This window comes from Equus asinus, chromosome 19 (assembly GCF_041296235.1).
Source record: "Equus asinus isolate D_3611 breed Donkey chromosome 19, EquAss-T2T_v2, whole genome shotgun sequence".
Taxonomy (NCBI): domain Eukaryota; kingdom Metazoa; phylum Chordata; class Mammalia; order Perissodactyla; family Equidae; genus Equus; species Equus asinus.
The window spans coordinates 861469-879444 of record NC_091808.1 but is presented as its reverse complement, the minus strand read 5'-3'; the positions used below and the strand labels follow the sequence as shown (position 1 = coordinate 879444).

Here is a 17976-nt window from a genome sequence, read left to right as displayed (position 1 = left end):
TTTATTCATTTTCTCTTCTGCGCATAATGAGCACACAATGAGCTCAGAACAGTTTGTTGTTCCAGACAGCAAGAGAGCTTTCAAGGATTAATGGAGTTCTGTCAAAAAGACAACAGGCCAATTTGAAAAAGGTCCCACTGGTCAAATCTGTGACAATTTGAGCATCAAAAAGAATGTTGCTCAGGGTTGACTGACTACATCTGACCTGTGTAAATCCACTATTCCATAATCGCTCTCACACGAGAGAAAGTCGGACATTAAACCAGCTCTTCCTGTTGAATATTGTTGGCCAAAGGGAACATTTAAGCATTATCCTGCTTCCTGCTTCCTGCTAGGCACCGAATGTCGGCAGAACCAGGGCACTCTGGTTGTGAGGAAAGACCCACTTTAAAAAGGAATGTTGGCTGATAATGAGGGAGGAGTGACAGCATTAGAAAACCATCCTTGTCAATCCCTGTTGAGAAGATTGATGAGGCCAAGGATAGAATCTGTGTTGAGACCGTCAGATGAGGGCCTGTGGGGACCCGGATACTCGTCTGGTTTCAGAGAGAGAGGGAGGCCGGTGGATCTGCACAGACATCACACCCGGCCTCACGGCGGAGCCCACGTGCGGGTCCTCTGTGAGAGGTGGCCCAGCCCAGTGTCCATCTTGAACATGTCCAGCCTTCAGAGTGAATTTCCATTCTTAAGGAACGAGAGAGGATAGAGGAGCAAACACAGCACAAGGCAGCACCCCCAGGTCAGAAGCGGGGCATCCGCGGGACAGCAGTCTCCTCGAGTCAGTCCGGGACGTCACCAGGTTCCCTGCATGGTCTTGTTCGGACAAACCTGTTGTCACAGGAACTTTTGGGCAACTGGGGACCTTTGAAGATGGGCTCAATCTTGGCTGATGTGAAGGAATCTTTACGTATTGTCAAGTATGGTAATTTAATTTTGACTAGGCAGGGAAAGGCTCTCATTTTGAAAAGACGCACTGAAAAAAAGGAGACAGGACACAGCCGGCGATGTCTAGGGACGCTGTCCACATTTAAGCTGCTCTGTTCTTGATTGAGTTTTCCTTTCTGCACCTTGGAGTGGAACTCAGACCCCAACACCAGACAGGCCTCCACAGGGAGCAGCGGGTGCCGCCAGCTCTGCTCTCCCGCGAACTGTCATGGGTACCGCCTGCGATGACCCGCGTCGCCCGAGGCCTGCGCTGCAGAGAGCCATAGGCCGGCGCCTCGGGATGTGAGCCGGCTGCCCTGCTTTTCCCCACCACAGCTCCCCAGGCCCTCTTCTGTAACTCCCAAGTCCAAATTGTCCTGAAAACTGGAAGCTTTTTTTGTAGCTCCCTTGGCAGCAAGACATTCTCATGTACCAGCGGGAGGAACCTCCCATGCGTTTTCCCATCAGAAACACTGGGATGCCTGATGACAGGTGTTAGGGAACTTCTGGGATGTGCTCTGTGGTACCTTCCAGAAGTGGAGATATTCTGAGTCCCAAGTACATCTGAATAAGGGGTTGTGGTCCTCTGTTCTTCTTACTGATGAGGAAACCAAGGCACAGTGGGCTGAGGAGAGGCCCCGGCCACGCAGCCCTGAGTGGTCATCTGGGCAGTTTGCCTCCAGGGTGTGTTGTCCTAACTTCCCAACACTGTCTCAGTTATGAAAAACAAGGAGCCACAACTTCAGAGTTACTTTTAATATTCAGAGGTATATCGTTCTAGTCAACCATATTCAATTTGCCAAAATTTGGTGCGAGGTATGGAAAACCATTCAACCATTCAGCAGGACAGAAACGAACTAGCAAGCTGGCATCATCCTGTTGTTTGAAAATAAACATCAGACCTGAGCAGCAAGACTGTTGTAGAGAAGCGTCAGCAAGCCCAGTAGATGGATCACAGGTACCCGTAATCTCAGTCCGGCAAGGCGCCTGTTGATGCAAATAATCCATAACCAGTCTATAAATCAAAATTGGGGGGAGTGGATTATAAGCCAGACTTGAGCACCATACAGCTGGCAGACTTCTTCCACAAAGGAACGGAGCGCTCCACAGAGGTGGGGGCGTATAGGGTGGTTATATACCCTCAAAGAGGATGTGTCACATATGATTGGAATGTCCCTTTCACAACAGTCATGAGGTTGCCCTGTCAGCACAGCGATTCACACAGAAATTGATGGACACAGCGGTTAGCAGGTCTGTGGTCTCGAGCTGGGTGGTCACAGCAGGTCAGCAATCAATTCCTAGTCTGGGGAGAGAGGCTCATCCTTAAGGAAAGGCTGATGTGGGGGAAGTTATGTCTTTCTTTGTTTTAGAGGGCACTGTTCTTGTCTTTGAGGCATAGTAAATAGTTGAAGTGGATGTACAATGCATGCTCAACTGCCATTCAGGCCCTTTTGGGAAACACAAGGTCAGGCCGAATTAGTTTTATACCACACGGCTGCCTCGTATACTCTAATATATCCTATTGCTTGCCATTGATTTATCACGCCTCTCTCCGCAGGAGAACTAGTGTGGCTGGCGCTCAGTGACCCACGGGAGGCGCACGGCACAGACCTGGTGTGAACAGGCTTTTGTGCCCGGCACAAAGGGCAGAAATGGCCCCGGGCGAGGGGAGAGCTCTGTCTTGCTCTCAGGGCTCTGTCCCTGTGTCCGGGCAGCGCCCAGGGACCCCGCGGCCGCATCCCTACCCTTCCTCCTTCACTTGCCGCTCCCTTACCTACTCCAGGTCCCATGAGAGAGCAATGGTCTGAGGCACGTCCTCATTTCTCTGTGTCTCAGTTTCCTCCTCCCTAAGAGAAGGAATAGCTAATTCAGCCCCCGGAGCTGAGATTTCAGAAACACCCTCTCCACCCATGGCAAATTACAAGAGGGCCTGGTGTGAGGGGAGGGCTTGGGGCTCAGTCCTGGCTGCTTGTGCGGCCCTTGGGGCTGGGGCCCTGCTCACCTCCTGCGAGGCCAGCCTGTCTTCTTCCCATTCTCTCCTCCTCGCTGAGCGCCTTCCAACCTCGGAGTCCAGCTCAGCTTTGCCCCAGGAGAGATGGATGATAAAGACGGCAAAGCTGTGGTCTGCAAATTGCCTGGTGTTCATGCGATTTTGGCTTCTGCCGTTACTGGGATGGCGAATGGGTCATTGGAGAATAATGAGATCGTGACAGGCAGCAAGGAGGGTGTGGCTGTTCTGGAAGGTTCTGCATAGCCTCACAATGGGACTGCTGCCTGAATGTGCCCTTTCACCCCAAACTGTCTGACCCAGGGCCTCAGTTTATTGGTGTTGACGGTAACAATGTACTAAGTATGTCGTCAGGTAAAATTACCCTCCGGCAGCCTGGGGCTTTGCGAGTATTAGCGAGTGACTTCTATTCTCCAGCTATTTTTAGGGCTATTAGTTCCTCAGGGTGTTTATCAATGGAATCTCCTGAGTCACGGGCGATGACACACACCCCGGGGCAGAGGACCAAGGGAACTTGTGTTTATGGTCGGTCTAAAGGGGCGTCTGGCTTTTCTCCACTCGTTCATTTGGCAAGCCCCACAGCCATGCTCTGTGCAGGTTCCGGGCCTTTCCCCAGTCCGAGTGGTGAGCTCTGGAAATGCCCCATGAAGAGTCTGCGTTGGGCACAGAACACCACTTGGCTATCGGCATCACCATTTTTTTCTCTGGTTAACTCCCTGGAGAGCCGCCCACAGCCAGTGAAGCTGCGCTCATTCCCTCTCCGGGCCAACTTGATTGGACGGTCAAAACAAAACAGAGCCCAAAACCAGTAAGCAGTTAAGCCTGGAGAGATGATGCAAGATTCCAGAGGGGCCACAAGCTGGATACCAGCCCCCAAACCGGCAGTGTCTGTGTCACCAAGGACGGGACACAGTGGATTACCGCAGGGCATGCTCAAGTGAGCACATGGGCTGTGGAGTTGGGATGGCACCAGCTGAGTCCTGGTCCCCATTGGTAGCTGAGACAGGCCCCAAGTCCTCCGGTGGCCTGGCCTCTGCTGTGTGCTCTGCCCTCCTGCCCGTCCAGGTGGTCATGGCCACAGCCGGGGCGCCAGGAGGGACACCACTGAGTGTAAAGCATCAAATCCTGACGCTAATGGCCTTTGTGGCCTCAGGAAATGTATGTCTCTCCAACTGAACTTTTCCAATTATAAAAATAAGGACGCTTAGTTTTCTGAGATATTCTGGGTCACCAATGAAGTATTTAAAGGAATTCTGGAAAAGCAGCAAACTTTATACAATGTCAGGTCAGGTATTATCCTTAGTGGGACTTGTGCACATATTTTGATCAAAGGTGAAATGAGTGTGCAGGCAGGAGAAGGTCAGAAAACCCCGGGACCCGGCAAGTTAATAACGGGCTCTTTGCAAGTTAATAATATCATGGTAAGCTTTTAATACATGTAAATTTTAAAGATATGAAGAAAATTTTGCACACAGCATTCACTCCAATCGCCTTAGATTTTATTGGGCACCTACTATGTGCTGGAAAAGCTGTTCCACGGCAGCATTCAGCACAGCGTGAGCCAAAAGCTAGGTTGTCAGAGCATCAACGAGGTGAGAGTCTCGGTGACTCTGAGGAAGATGCCCACTCACCCCTGGGGGCTTGGACGGCATCTCTGCTCCGCGCGGTTCAGGCCGCAGTCTTGTCCGGGGCGCGGACGGGCTGGACTCCCAGCAGGGACGAGGGCTGGGGTGCCTCCCTCGAGCTCTGCAGCATCTCGTTTCTCTTCTCCAGCTTCTGAGCCCACTCGCTGCGGAGCCTGCCATCGGCGATAATTTCAGCACAGTGAGTCAACCTCCAGAGACCGTGCCGGCCAGGTCCCCATCTGTCGGCACCTGGGCACGTGTATGAGCTCAGCCACCCCTCCCTGGGCTGCCTGCCTGGGAACAGCCACTGTGTCCTGACCCGGCCGGCAGCTGTGACCTTGTGGGTCCCAGAGAGCCCTGCGACCTCAGTGGCCTGGCCACTCAGGCTTAGGGCCACTGTCAGTCATGGAGGGTCTCACCCAGGACCCTCACCCAGAGAGGGAAATCTCTTTGCCCAGGAAGCAGCTGCTGGAAACGTCTGAGCCCCAGAGAGACTGAGCTGTGACCTGGACCCCTACTTTGTGAGGGCACCTAGTTTGTTTCATAGGAGTGTGTGCTCCTGGGGGCTGAACACGGAGCCCCCGGGGTGGCCTGGGGCCCTCACTGAGCATCCTCATACTGGGCCTCGTCGGGGGCTCACTTCCTCCCTTGTGCCCACCTGCCTGACCCGACCACACTGAAAGGCGGTCTGCTGCTGTGACCACAGGGGTGGCCGGGGGTGGAATGGCTGGGCCAAGGGCGGCCAGGCTCCCCCAAACCTGGACATCCGCCTGCCAGGCAATGGTTGCCTGATATCTTCAGATGCGAATGTGTGGTTTGGCTCCAGAGGCTGGAGAGTGGGGTGGGCGCCTGGCTCCTGCTGACCTCTGGGGTTGGTGGGCAAATTAGTAAGAGGATTCACACAGACAGTTGTCCCAGGACCCAGGGACCTGGAGGAAGAAGGCGCCTCTGAGCAGCAGGTGAGGATGGCCAGGGCCCTGTGTGTGGCAGTGCCACACGTGTCGGCCACGTTCCTGCCTCTTCACCTGGCTGTGGCTACTGACTGGCTGCCCCAGGGCCAGAGGCTTAAAAGCAGACGACTCCTGGGCACCACAGGATGGCTGTGGGGCCGTTTCCAGGAGCTGTGGCTGTCCAGTGGACAGGTCATGTTCTGGCCGGGGTCCATAGCCCAGATAACCAGCCACGTCTCCCCAGAGGTGCAGAATGTCCCGCCCTACAGTCCATCCCGCAACAGCCTGGGACCTCAGTGACTGAGCCAGCCCCTGCTGATACACCCTCACCGTCTGACCCGGCCTCTCCTGGGCCCTGCACCTGTGTGCAGAAGACCCAGAAGATTCCGGGGCCCCATGGCACACGCAGGCTGGGGATGAGGCCACAGAGACCCCAGGAGGGAGCTGAGGGCTGGGAGGAGGCCTTACTCTGAGGTCCCCGCCTCCCACAGCTGGGTTCTGTGCTGAGGTCCCGGCCCCGAGAGGCGAGGCGGGTGCAGCGCCCGGCTCTGTGAGGAGGAGGGCACCAGGACCCCATACCTGTGCCAACAGGGGCAGGTGTCCTGGATTATGGGGGAGAGGGTGCTGGCCAGCACAGCAACCAGACCTCTGGCACTGGCAAGGTCAGCACCAAGCCCGGCCCGCCGCGGCCGCCAGAAATCCTCCTTTCCAACTCCGCTCGCGGGGTGGCAGCTGCCAGTGCTATTTGGGGACTAAGCTGTGCCCACTTTCTGGCCCTTTGAGTCCTTGTCTGGTGCGAATTATGCGCTAATCTGCACGCTTAGCTGTCCCTGAGAGCTCTACTCCTGGGCCCGCTCGGTCGCCTAGGAGACCCCTCACACCCACAAGGCCTGGCCCGCCCCCCCCCCCCCCCCCAGCCGCCAGGGAAGAAAGGGTGTTGGCTCTGGATCCACAGGTCATGCACATGTGGGGGAAGGAGTGTGACGAGCACACAGCTTTTCCCCAACTGAGTGGGGGCGGCTGTCAGAAAATCACACTAAGCGGGACATGCCCTCTGTGACAGCTTCCCTCAGTCCCCTCAGGAGTGCGGGATGGAGAGATGGAGTGATGGGGTGTGGGATGGAGGGATGGGGTGAGGGGTGTGGGGTGAAGGGATGGAGTGATGGGGTGTGGGATGGAGGGATGGGGTGAAGGGTGTGGGGTGGAGGGATGGGGTGAGAGGTGTGGGGACGGAGGGATGTGGAGTGATGGGGTGCAGGGCTGGGGTGATGAAGTGATGAGGTCACGAGGTATGGGATGGAGGGGTGGAGTGATGGGGTGTGGGGATGGGGTGGTGTGTGTTCTTCTCTCCCACTTACAGTCAGTGTTGTGATTCTGAATTTTTGTTCGTGGCAGTGGTGTTTCCCAGTGGAGCCCACTCCTCCTGTAAAAGCTAGTCTGAGAGGATGTTTGCTGGCAGCTGTGGTTGTTGCAGCCAAGCCCCTGGCCAAGGTGTGGGCTGAGCCTGGCTGTGGGATGGTGCGTTGTGCAGGAGCAGCCCCCGTGTCGCCCACCCCATGCTCACCTGTCCAAGGCACTCCGGCGGATCCTCATGTCCTCGCTTTGCTGCTGTTTTGTGTGAAGCTCAATTCTTTTCTCCCAAAACGTCTTGAGCACACCAGCATCATAGCCTACTCTTCTAGGATACTTCCAAGTGTAGTTTTTACTCATTTTCTGGAAAAGGGACAATTTGCAAGAACTCAGCCATTTAGTGCTGTGTTGGTCGAGAGCACGTGAGGACAGGTGGTAACGACAATGATGAAGTTGGCTCCGCCCTGACAACAGGATGGTCCCCTGTGTTTCCTGTGCCCCCAGCGGCCCATAGCAGGCGTGTCAGGACGGGGACTGGCACAGGGCTCGTGGCCCCGTATGCGGCAAGTGTCCGGCCCCGCTACCTCTGGAACAGTTTCCTGATGGCAAATCCCATTTGGGTCTTTTGGTCTTTTCACAAATTAAATAATGATCCGTTCTTTGTTTCTTCGTGTGGGTGGTCTTCCGTGAGGATGGCTGGGACGGGTGTTTGGAAGGGGGCTTTGGCCCGTATACAGCACGTGTCCGTTCTTAAGGCTGCTGTGCTGTGTCATGGGCTGAACTGCATCCCACCCCCCCAATTCGTGTGTTGAAACCCTAACCCCCAGGACCTTGGATGCCACTATATTTGGAGGGTGGGCCTTTAAAGAGATGAGTAAGATTAAACGCGGTCACTAGGATGGGCCCTGATCCAATAGGACTGGAGTCCTTATAAGAAGAGGAGTTCAGGACACAGACACACACAGAAAGACGACCATGTGAGGACATGGAGAGAAGACGGCATCCACACGCCCAGGAGAGAGGCCTCAGGAGGAACCAGCCCTGCCCACACCTGGATCTCGGATTCCAGCCTCCAGGACTGGGAGACGATGGACGTCTGTCGTTTGAGCTGCCCCGTCCTGGGTACCTCCCAGTGTCTTGTGCATGCACCGTGTTTCTAGTCTGTAGACTTGATGCTGTAACCCCTGCCCTGCGTTCACACACTGGGCGGGCCTTGTTCTGGACGCCTCGATGATGCACCTGGCCTCCTGCCTCCCTGGTTGCCCCCTCCTCCTCCCAGGGGGGCACTTTTCAAATACAAACCAGCCAGTCCAGAGCTGACACCCCACTACGTCCTCTCTGGGGCTCTCACACTCTGGGCCACTGTCCCCTGCCCTCGTCACCCAGGACCAGACACCAGATGAGCAGAGACAGCCTCTGCACCCCAAAGCCCAGTGACATTATTCCAACCAGCCCATCCTGAGCCCCCACTGCCTCACCTGGGAAAGGCTCGCGCCCACAGTCCCTGAGTCCCTCCGCCTCCTCGCCCATCCTGTCACTTCTCCGCACGGCCCTGTGGGGTGGGGCACGTCCATCCTCTGGGAAACTGAGAGGGACACATTGTCCTTTCCACCACAGTCACATCCTGATATGTTGGCCTTCCTGTACCCAGATTTTCTATCAAGACGCTGTGTTTTAGAACACCTTGTTACCACAGCCCCAGCGAATTAACATTATCCCGTTCACAAGGGGGCCTCCGGGCGGGAAGTGAGGGCGGGGTCCTGAGACCTGAGTTGTTCTGTTAGTGGTGGGTTTCTCTGCTCCTGGACATCACCCCCAACAGTGGGCGTTGTTAAAGCTTCGTCAGAGCGATTATACACTGACAATCCTCCTTCAGCCTGTAATGTGTTGCCTGACTATGGGATCACAGGACTACAGGTTCAGGCCCTCTGAGAAAGAGGACCTTTCAGCCCAGGTGGACACTGGTCTGGGCGGAGCCTCGTGGGGGCTGCAGGGCACCCAGGGCAGAGGGGCTCTCCAAACCAGCCGAAACCTGGGAAAGGCACCTCTGGAATAATTAGAAGCCGAAACCCAGGTAAGTTTTTTGGGACCGAGAGAGATTTTATTTTTCATCTTGGCTTAGCCATCGTTAACAACGTGGATGGTGAGAACCAAAGGGGCAGATGGTGCCGTTCGGGAGGAGAGCTATCAGAAGCGGGAGGCGGAAAGACGGCCATGCCTCTCCTGGGAGCCGTCGCTTCTCTGTCGCTGTGTCCAAATGGCTTCTAGTTTAAAGTCCATGCAGAAGGGGCCAGAGCCGGCCTCACCGGGGTGACAGCCCCGTCCTTGTGGCTCTGCTCTCAGGGCCCTAAATCAGTCACACTCATCTTTCAGAAATTCGGGTGAATGTGCGGGCTCGAAGCGCTTGGGAGAGAGGAAGAAAACCTCAGGGGCTGTTAGTTCACGTTTGGAGAAGCCCGTCTCCACCATAAGCTGTCCTGTTTCCACCTGTGAAGTAACTGTGATGAGAAGCCACAGGGAGATCCTGGGGGGCCCGAGCCCGGAACTGCCCCTCTGTCCCTCTTGACCAGCAGGTGTCGTGTCCCGGACTCTGCCACCTGCCGGGCAGGAGAGACAGGGCCCTGCCAGACACCTGTCCCATTGCCAGGACTGCCCATCACACGGACGCTGCCCCCTCCATGCACCTGCCACGAGGGAGCTGGTGGCTCAGACTGGGTGTATCCGGCCCCCTGGTCCCTCTGTGCCCCTTCGAGGGGTCCAGGCCTGTTTTGCCCTGAGTGGGACCTTGATTCCAGTCAGGCCTGGGACCCCACCCTGCCTGGTCCTGCCTGAGGGCCTCCGGCAGAAGGAGAGTCTGAGGGTGAGGAGACCACCTGGCACAGACCCCCAGGCACCACGACAGACCCTCCTTGGTCCACCTGAGTCTCCAAGGGTCTCATGTGCGCCCACCGTTGAAGGCCGTGGGGTCCTGCCTGTGCATTTGGGGTGGGAGCGAGTTGAGCCCAGCTTTATAAATGCTCAGGGCCGTGGAGGCTGGGGCAGGGCCATGCACATGGGCCCTAGGACACGAATGTGGGGACTTGAGTCATGTGGGGGAGAGCGTCCCGGAGCCCTCCCTGGTGGCTTTGGGGTGCCTGCCTGGGGTTCAGCATCGCGTCCCGACGGCTTGTCACTCTCTCATGCCAGGTGTCTGAGACGTGAAATAGACGTGTGTGTGCCTGCGTGCCACATGTATGTGCATGCATGTAAACGCGTGTGGGGCGCATTTTGGTGGGGAGCGATTTCTGTGGTCCAGACAGCAGTTACCCCTCAGGATAGGGGCAGAGGGTGCTTGGTCCCTGCTGGCCATGTGGACGCCTGCTCACAGCCGTGACCAGAGTTGGGACTCTGAACCCCGTGAGCCCCGGCCCATGAGGAGCCCAGTCAGACTCAGATGGCACCGCTGAGGAGCCCGTGGGAAGCTGGGTTTAAGCTTGAAGGTCGTCTAGGGGTCGAGTTCACCCATGACGGGGCGAGCCGGGGAGCGGTGCTGGGAACCCGGGATGGTGCTGATGCGGGAAACCCGGAGAAGAGAGAGGAGAATCCCCTCACCCCCTCCAGAGTGCGGAGGAAGAAGGGCGGATGGGCGTCTCGGGTGAGGGCAGCCGTCTGTGCTTGGGTGCAGAGGAATGCCACGGAGGTCTGGAAACCGGACACGGCGTTCCTTAAAATCAGCTCTAAACCCCCGAGGCCAGGGCGTTGTCAGGTCGGGTTCACGCCGCCGTGTGTCTAATCCTAAGACAGCAGGCTGCACCTGTCGGGGTTTTGACAGAGGAGCGAGAAAGACATTTGCAGGCGTCAAGGGCAGAGGGTGAGGCTGGCAGCGAGGCCCTGGGCAGGAGGACGGGGGCTGGGAGGCTGGCCTTTCTGAACACACCCAGGGCGAGCCACCTCTTCCATCAGCGCCTTCGCTGCCAGAGCCTGTGGGCTTGTCTACACGGCACTGGTCTTCCGGGGGCTCATCAATCATTTCAGTCCTCACGCTGGCACTCGAGGCTGGGCTGTCTTAACCATGTTCTTGAGGCCAAGATGGGGACAGGCCGGATCTAGGGCACAAATGCAGCCAGCTGGGGACAGGCTCTACTTGGCGACAGGGAAACTGCAGAACGCGGGCAGGCGTGAGGGGAGACCCCTCACTCGGTGACTCTGTGTGGCTGCCCTGTCTCTTGTCCTGGAATGTCCCCCCCAGCCTCCAGGGACAAGTCCTACTTGGCCATCAAATCTACACTCTGAGGACCCAGGTCTCTCTCTGTCAGCTGGAGCCCCCTCCAGGTCCTGTGGGGCTCCTGCGTGTCTCCAGGTGGCACTGACACGCCGCCCCTGGATCCCCTGTGACACAGCCGCAGCCGGGCGCCAGGTGGTAGGGACTCAGATGTGTTTGCAGAACGAACGAGGGAGCGGTGGACACCCTGAGTGAAAGGTGGTGTAGAACAACTTTAAAATTAGCAACGACGAAATCAAGCTCTCTGAGGATTCGTTTCCTAAATGGCGTCTCTGTCTGTTTGCTGGTTTTTAAAAACAGTTTGATGACAAATACGGTCATCAGAATGCATGCGGCAACAGAAGAGAAACGTCAGTCTGGTGGACTCAGACCAGGTGATGGCGGTGTCAGTGGCATCGCCACAGCCGGGCCCCTAAAAACAGTTGTTCAAACCCGCTAATGACTCGTTGAGACCACAGTGCCGAACAGAATACGAATTACGTCACTTTCCATTTTTCTTTTTGTTGATGTAGCTTAGTGTCCTAAGAGAATTTTTTTAAGTCGTTTGCTGATCAGAAATCAAATCCTATTGAATAGTTTAAGATTCAAACAAGTAAAAAGTGTGTCTGTGTGTTGGCAAAACCCGGAGAACCCAGAAGGAAACAGCAGCCGGTAATCGATCCCTCCGCTAATCAGTAATTGATGAACTCCTAGCGGGCGTGCGCCTCAACGCGCTCCGGGGGCTGAGTCCATGCCTGTGGGCCGTTTGACGCCCGCTGCCCCACATGGCATCCGCGCATCAAACACTTCACGGACGTTCTGGAATGGGTGTCAATAGGATGACAGACCAAGGGGCAGCTCAACGTGCTGTCGGAGGTTCTCAGAACCACCCTGTGAGCTTTTAAAACATACGCACGTGGGGCCTCACCCCCAGTCTCTGTCGGCGATTTTATTTGCAACCTTGCCCTAGGCCGGTGTCCCGGGTTTTCTCCTGTCTGTCGCCCGTCCGATGGGTCAAAGCCCCCCTCTGCACTGGGCGTCTTCCTGTGAGGACGGCGGAGGCTCACGGGCTGCGTGCTCTCCGCTGAGAGTCTGCTTTTCCGGGGCTTGGCTCGTTGGAAGTGCCTTGTCATGATGACGAATGAGGAGTTGAAACCCAACCACAGATGTAGTGTTTTCCACACTGAATCATTTCATCAGGCACTCTGGGCAAACAGATGGGCTGAAGCGAGTCCGACAAGTGGGGGATGGAGGGCAGCTGGGAGCTGCTCACGTCCTCATCAGGACCCGAGGTGATGCCCGTTCCTTGAAGAAATGAAGTGAAATGAGAAGTCCTAGGAGGCCTCTCAGGCAGGGATGGAGGCCCAGGAGGACGTGGTCGGGGCCGCAAGTGGCCGACGGCTGGGAGGTGGGGAAACAGTGGCGCAGGTCCCGCGGGGTGGGGGTGGTGTCCGTGCGGAAGGAGGAGGGGCTCTGAGATTGCCATGGACGCTGTGTTGATGGCATTGAACGCACACTGACCGGAGAAAGGAGGAGCTTTAAACCGACTTTTTACAAAACTGAAATTACGCTTCTGACGAAGGTGTTTTACAACTGGAGGCAGTTTCCCAGCCTTCGTTCCTGACGAGAAGTAAGGGAGCAGCCGTGCACGGGGAGGGGGCACCTGCTGATGGGCACGGGACACCCTGGGCTACCCGCCGGAGCCCCCTGACCAGGCTGACATGGAGAGGGCGCCGCCCTCCTCCCATTGCTCGGACTCTGGGCGGCACGGTGTCCTCCCTCTCTCTCCTGTCACCCCCCCATGGGGCCTGTGTCCATGTGGCCTCCATTGGGGCCCCACCCACAGTGGCACCTTTGGGGCCAACTGACCCTTAGGACTTGGCCGAGGGAAGAGGCGAGGTGCCTTCACCACAGATTGACAGGAATTTTGCGTTGATTCCACAGAAAAGCTGGGCTGGTTATTTTACATCTTTTAAATGTCATTTTCCAGAATTTATTTTCATTGAATTTTATGAAAGTGTCCATCCAGGTGGATGGACATAATCAGGCCTTTCCACAGACGGTCTGAGGAGCTGGCTGGGAGCACCGTGTCCACGCATCCTGCCTGCCGTGCCCGGGGCTTCTCTCTCCAGAGCAAGCCCGGCCGCTGCGGCTCAGCCAGTTCCACCCGTTCCTGATCCCGGCCAGGGCTGCACAGGCCCCCTGTGACCTCGGCTCCCGTGGCCCGGCCTGCCCACCCTGACCTGCCCCAGGAGCTACGGCCCCAGGCTCTCACTGGCAGCTCCTCCTGGACCTTTAGGTTTGGGGGGAACAAAGTCCCCGCCTGCCGCCTGCAGCCCATCTTAGTGACTTGGTCACACGATGACCGGGCTGTTTCTCCTCTCGCTGCAGGAGTCTCCCATGGAAACATCCATGGCTCCTAGGACGGCACCAGAAACACCTGCAGTGGTTGTGCCCCTACTGCACGCAAACATTTGTTAAGTGAGCGGGACACGAATGGATGAATGAATGACTGTGGCTCCTGAGGAAAGCATCATGAAGGTGTGCAGGGCTGGACCAGACCTCAGGAGGCCAGCTGGTGCTCAGCCCCCCTCTCCTGGGAGCCCTGGGGACCCCCCTCCTGAATGAGCAGACGCATCCCTGACCCTGTGACCTTTCGGATGAAGGCAGTGAAGGGCTGTTGCCCGAATCCAGAGGGCATGGCATTTGATGCAGAAGCCCCTCTCTGGATTCCCCTCCTGGGCCGGCGGAGGGCGGCTCATGGCGGAGGCCCTGCAGGCACCGCGGCAGAGTCAGGGCCGGCGGTGGTCAGTGGGGGCTTCCTGCCTCAGCCTGGAAGGCCAGCTCCAACCATGCTCCCTGCAGGTTCTTAGAAGCTAATCAAGACCAGTGTCCCCCTAATCAGGGGGACAGGTGACACCCAATCAGGATTAGGAGGAGACTGTAGAATTCAGGGAATCTCAGATAAGAATTTACACTAGCCAGTCACATTGTGTTCTGATGGGAGGAAGTGGGGGGCCCCAGAGGAGGGTTCCCTAGGCTCTGGAGTGATCCAGTACTGGCCTCCAGGCCTCCAAAGATGGTGGGGACCCTGGAGTGGGGCAGGGATCCTGGGAGGAGGGCAGGGCTATCCTTGAGATGGAGTAGGAGTCCCTAGGAGTGGGGCCGGGGTGCCAGGAGGGGGCAGGTGACCCGGAAGGGGGCAGGATCTCCAGGGGGGGTAGGGGTCCCCAGGAAAGGATGGGGTCCCCGGGAGGGGCCGGCTCCTGGGTGGAGTCTCCTGCACCTGCAGCCTTGGGAGGAGGCAGCAGTGGAGCTGGCCTCTCCTCTTGAGCTGCGGCCCCTGTGTCATGAGCTGATGCGTGTCCTGTGTGACCTGACAAGTGTACTTCTCCTGGGCTCCCCGGCAGACCTAGTTCCTGGCCTGCAGAGCAGATGGCCTTACCCTGGGCACCCGGCATCCACCGGCCTCGCTCGACTTCCCGACGGCGCCAACCCTCGGTCTGAAGCACACCTGTGCCAGGCAACGCTGAAAAATTCAGCTCTACTGTGTGACAGAGCGAGATGAACTCAGGCTGACTAAGTGCTCACTTTCCACCAGCTCTTTTGGACTCATAACTCAGAGGTTAGGATGCCAGCCGTCTGGGAGCATAAATCCAGACCTGATGAAGAAAGTCTATAATGAAGGAAAATTGCCCAACAGCAACCCCCTTTCCAGAGAACTTGTCCCAGTTAATGTGGCCTTGGGATCCAGTCTGGGGCAGGCTGTGCCCCATCACCTCTCCAGCGCACGGGGAGCCTGGGTCCTGTGTGTGCGGCCCCCTGGCCGGTTCCAGGTCTCCCTGGGCCCTGCGCTGTGCTCAAGGGCTTTGTGCAGAGTGTATGGTCCGTGTTTCTCTGTGTGAACGAGGCCCTGCAGCCTGCAGCCACCTGAGCCCCGAGCTGTCCTGGGAACTCGGCCCTCGGGGCTCAGGGAGCAGACACGGGCCACCGACTCTCCCCACACATGTCCCAGGACAGGCCCCCCTTTACTGCTGGCTTCTGTCGTGATGGGGAAGAGCACACCAGCCATTTCCCAATTAGGGAGACAAAGGTAGCTTGAGACACAAGGCTTATTTCCCCCTAACATACCCCTGCTTCGGGCAGGCCCCAGAAGCTTCCGGAACTGGGCTCAGGCAGCGATAAACAGGGACAGGAGCATCTTCAAAAGCTCCGCTTGAAAATGAAGTGAGTGTTGCTGTTGCCTGACCTAATGTCCCTGGAGGCAGGTATGACGGTCGTGAGGCCTGTGGAGACCGTCGGGGGCGGGGGGTCGGAGGATGAACGCTTTGCTGGGAGCTGCCCCGTAGATCCAAAGAAATTAGACCTGGACACCCTCCCTTGCTTTCCAGAAACCTGCCAGGGCAGCCGCTTGTCCTAAAGGGACTGAAGTCAGACGCACTGTCTGCGCTGAAAAAATGCTGGCGGTGGATTAAACAGCTGAAAACTCAGGCCCACCGAGGGTGAGCACACGACACCGGGAGGCGCACCACTCGGCGCTGTTGGCAGGGAGCTCACGCACGAGCGTCTAGGCAGAAACCTCCCCAGAGAAACTGGGGTCGGCGTTAGAGTCACGCAAACCAAGTAAAAACTTGAACCATCTTCAAGCTGAGACTCAGCGGCTCCCCTTTGAGAGAGAAGCACCGGGTACCAAGGCTTTTATTCTTGGGGGCTCAGCCCCCCCACGCAGCCCTTTAAACCCTCATGGAGTATAAACAACCAGCAGAAAGAGGGAAAAGCAGGAAGCGGGCAGAGGACACACTGAAACTAGAGCCCGGAGGGAGCGGGTGGGACCGAGAGCCTGACATCCCGGGTTCTCCATCCAGGGCGCTGTCATCAGAAATCTGAGTGGGAGATGGGGAGAACAAAGTTCAGCTCCCCCAGGGAAGGGCAGGCGGGTTGACCTGAATCCCACATGTGCCCAAGCTCCCCTATGTTGCGCTCATGTACGGGGGGCACCCAGACTCACGGCCCCCCTCCCAAGCAGGGTCTGTCTCGTCTGTCAAACCACAGAGCTTACTTTTAAGTCGTTTCTCAGCCAGAGCGGGGATGTCCGGGGCGGGCGTCCTCGGATGTCGTCTCCGGGAGCTTCGCCTCCGTTTCGCCCGCTGCTCACTCTTATACGGGCTGGTGACATGGGGCTTGGCGTCAGTTCAGTTGCCAGGAAAGGCGAGCTGCCTTCTGTCTGGCGGTGGCCCCTGGAGACGTAATCTGGCTCCGGGCTGGCAGTTGTTGGTGGCACGTGTCCCTGGTCCTCCATCCAGGACTCCGGAGGGCAGCTCGGTGAGGTTCTTCTGCGTGGCTGGCTCCATGCAGGATGGACAGCCGACACAGACGCCTTCTTCTTTTGATGGGCACCTTCCAAGAAGCCGCATGGTTGGGAAGGAGCCTTGGGCTGCACATGCCTGTGAGCAAGCAGTGGGCGTCATCAAGGTGTCACCATCATCCTCGAGAGCGTCATGTGGGGTCACAGGCCTGCATCTCAGGAATGTCCACCGTTGCATTTCATATGCTGCAAAATAGACATTAAAAACCACCAAGATGCACCCAAGACGGCAGCAGGTATGTTTAGGGTCACTCTGCCTGACCTCCAGTCCTGTTGTCCTTCCCTGGACCAAACCTTGGCCTTCTTGAGTGGCCACATTGTGAGTTCCCCACAGGGGATGCCTCAAGTCTCCACGGGATGCATTCCCAGAGCTTAAGGGGGCCGGGTGCGTGCCTGTGCGCTTGTTCAGAATGACTGTCTAGTTATATATATATATATGTATCATATATAATACATATATTTTGGAATACGATAGATGTTTACTGAATACCAATAGAAAAATCTGGCCCAGAAAGACTAAAACAGAAATATGCAATTTTCTTGATGTAAGATGGTCGAAAGTGTGTTTTTTAAAGAAAAGCTCTACACACTGTTTAAGGGAAGTATGTACAAGAAGCCTTTTTGTCTGTGTTGACTTATCTTGTTTAAAGATAGTATATAGGAGCTGGCCCCTTGGCCAAGTGGTTAAGTTCGTGCACTCCGCTTTGGCGGCCCAGGGTTTCACCAATTCAGATCCTGGGTGCGGACACGGCACCGCTCGTCAGGGCATGCTGAGGTGGCGTCCCACGTGCCACAACTAGAGGCACTCACAACTAGAATATACAACTACGTACTGGGGGGCTTTGGGGATAAGAAGATGAAAAGAAAAAGAAAGATTGGCAACAGATGTAAAAAAATAATATATATAGTTGTATGTAACAATATAACTATGTGTACAAATATATATACATCCATACATACAACTCCAGGCATGTACATGTGCGTGGATATAATTCTTTAAAATATCTAGCCATGTACTTGTATATATTCCTTGTTTAAAAATAACGTACAATAGAAACGTAGATATACATATAAATGCATTTCTGCACACGTGTGTGTGCATGTGTGTGTGTCCTCCCGGGATGTTCGTCCACGCATCTAAGAAGCCGGTAGTCATCCTTGGTCCAGCGTTGGTCCCTCACAGGCAGTGTCAGGGCAGCCAGCGCAGGCACTGCTGACCCAAGGGTTGGTCTGCACAGCCGAGCTGGGTTGGCTGGGCTCATCCTGGACGGCGGGGCCCTCTCTCCCTCTGGCGCCTCTGCTCGCGGGGTCAGCAGAGGAACGATCAGTGCAGCCCCCACCCCAGCGACGCAGGGTCAGGCTGAACATTCTCTTTTGGGGGAAAATCACCAGCTCTCGTTTCAGAAGGAATCAGCTGTGTTGCTTGTCCCTCTATGACGTCCCCAAATGACCCACACATGTTTAGGGTGAGAGACGACCACACGTTTATTCTTAGATGCTCTTTGACAGTTTTG

At 56.4% G+C, this 17976-nt stretch overlaps 1 protein-coding gene across 1 annotated transcript; it reads right to left on the bottom strand.

Annotated features, from left to right (window-relative positions):
• Window positions 1-4411: 4411 nt before the first annotated feature.
• FAM240C (family with sequence similarity 240 member C) lies at window positions 4412-16301 on the bottom strand. The gene is made up of 3 exons (XM_070489157.1): window positions 16157-16301; window positions 7072-7220; window positions 4412-4730 (listed from the first exon to the last, which is right to left on the bottom strand). The coding sequence occupies exons 1-3, from the start codon at window positions 16271-16273 to the stop codon at window positions 4601-4603; spliced, it is 396 nt and encodes a 131-aa protein (XP_070345258.1). The 5' UTR covers window positions 16274-16301; the 3' UTR covers window positions 4412-4600.
• Between the last annotated feature and the right edge of the window lie 1675 nt (window positions 16302-17976).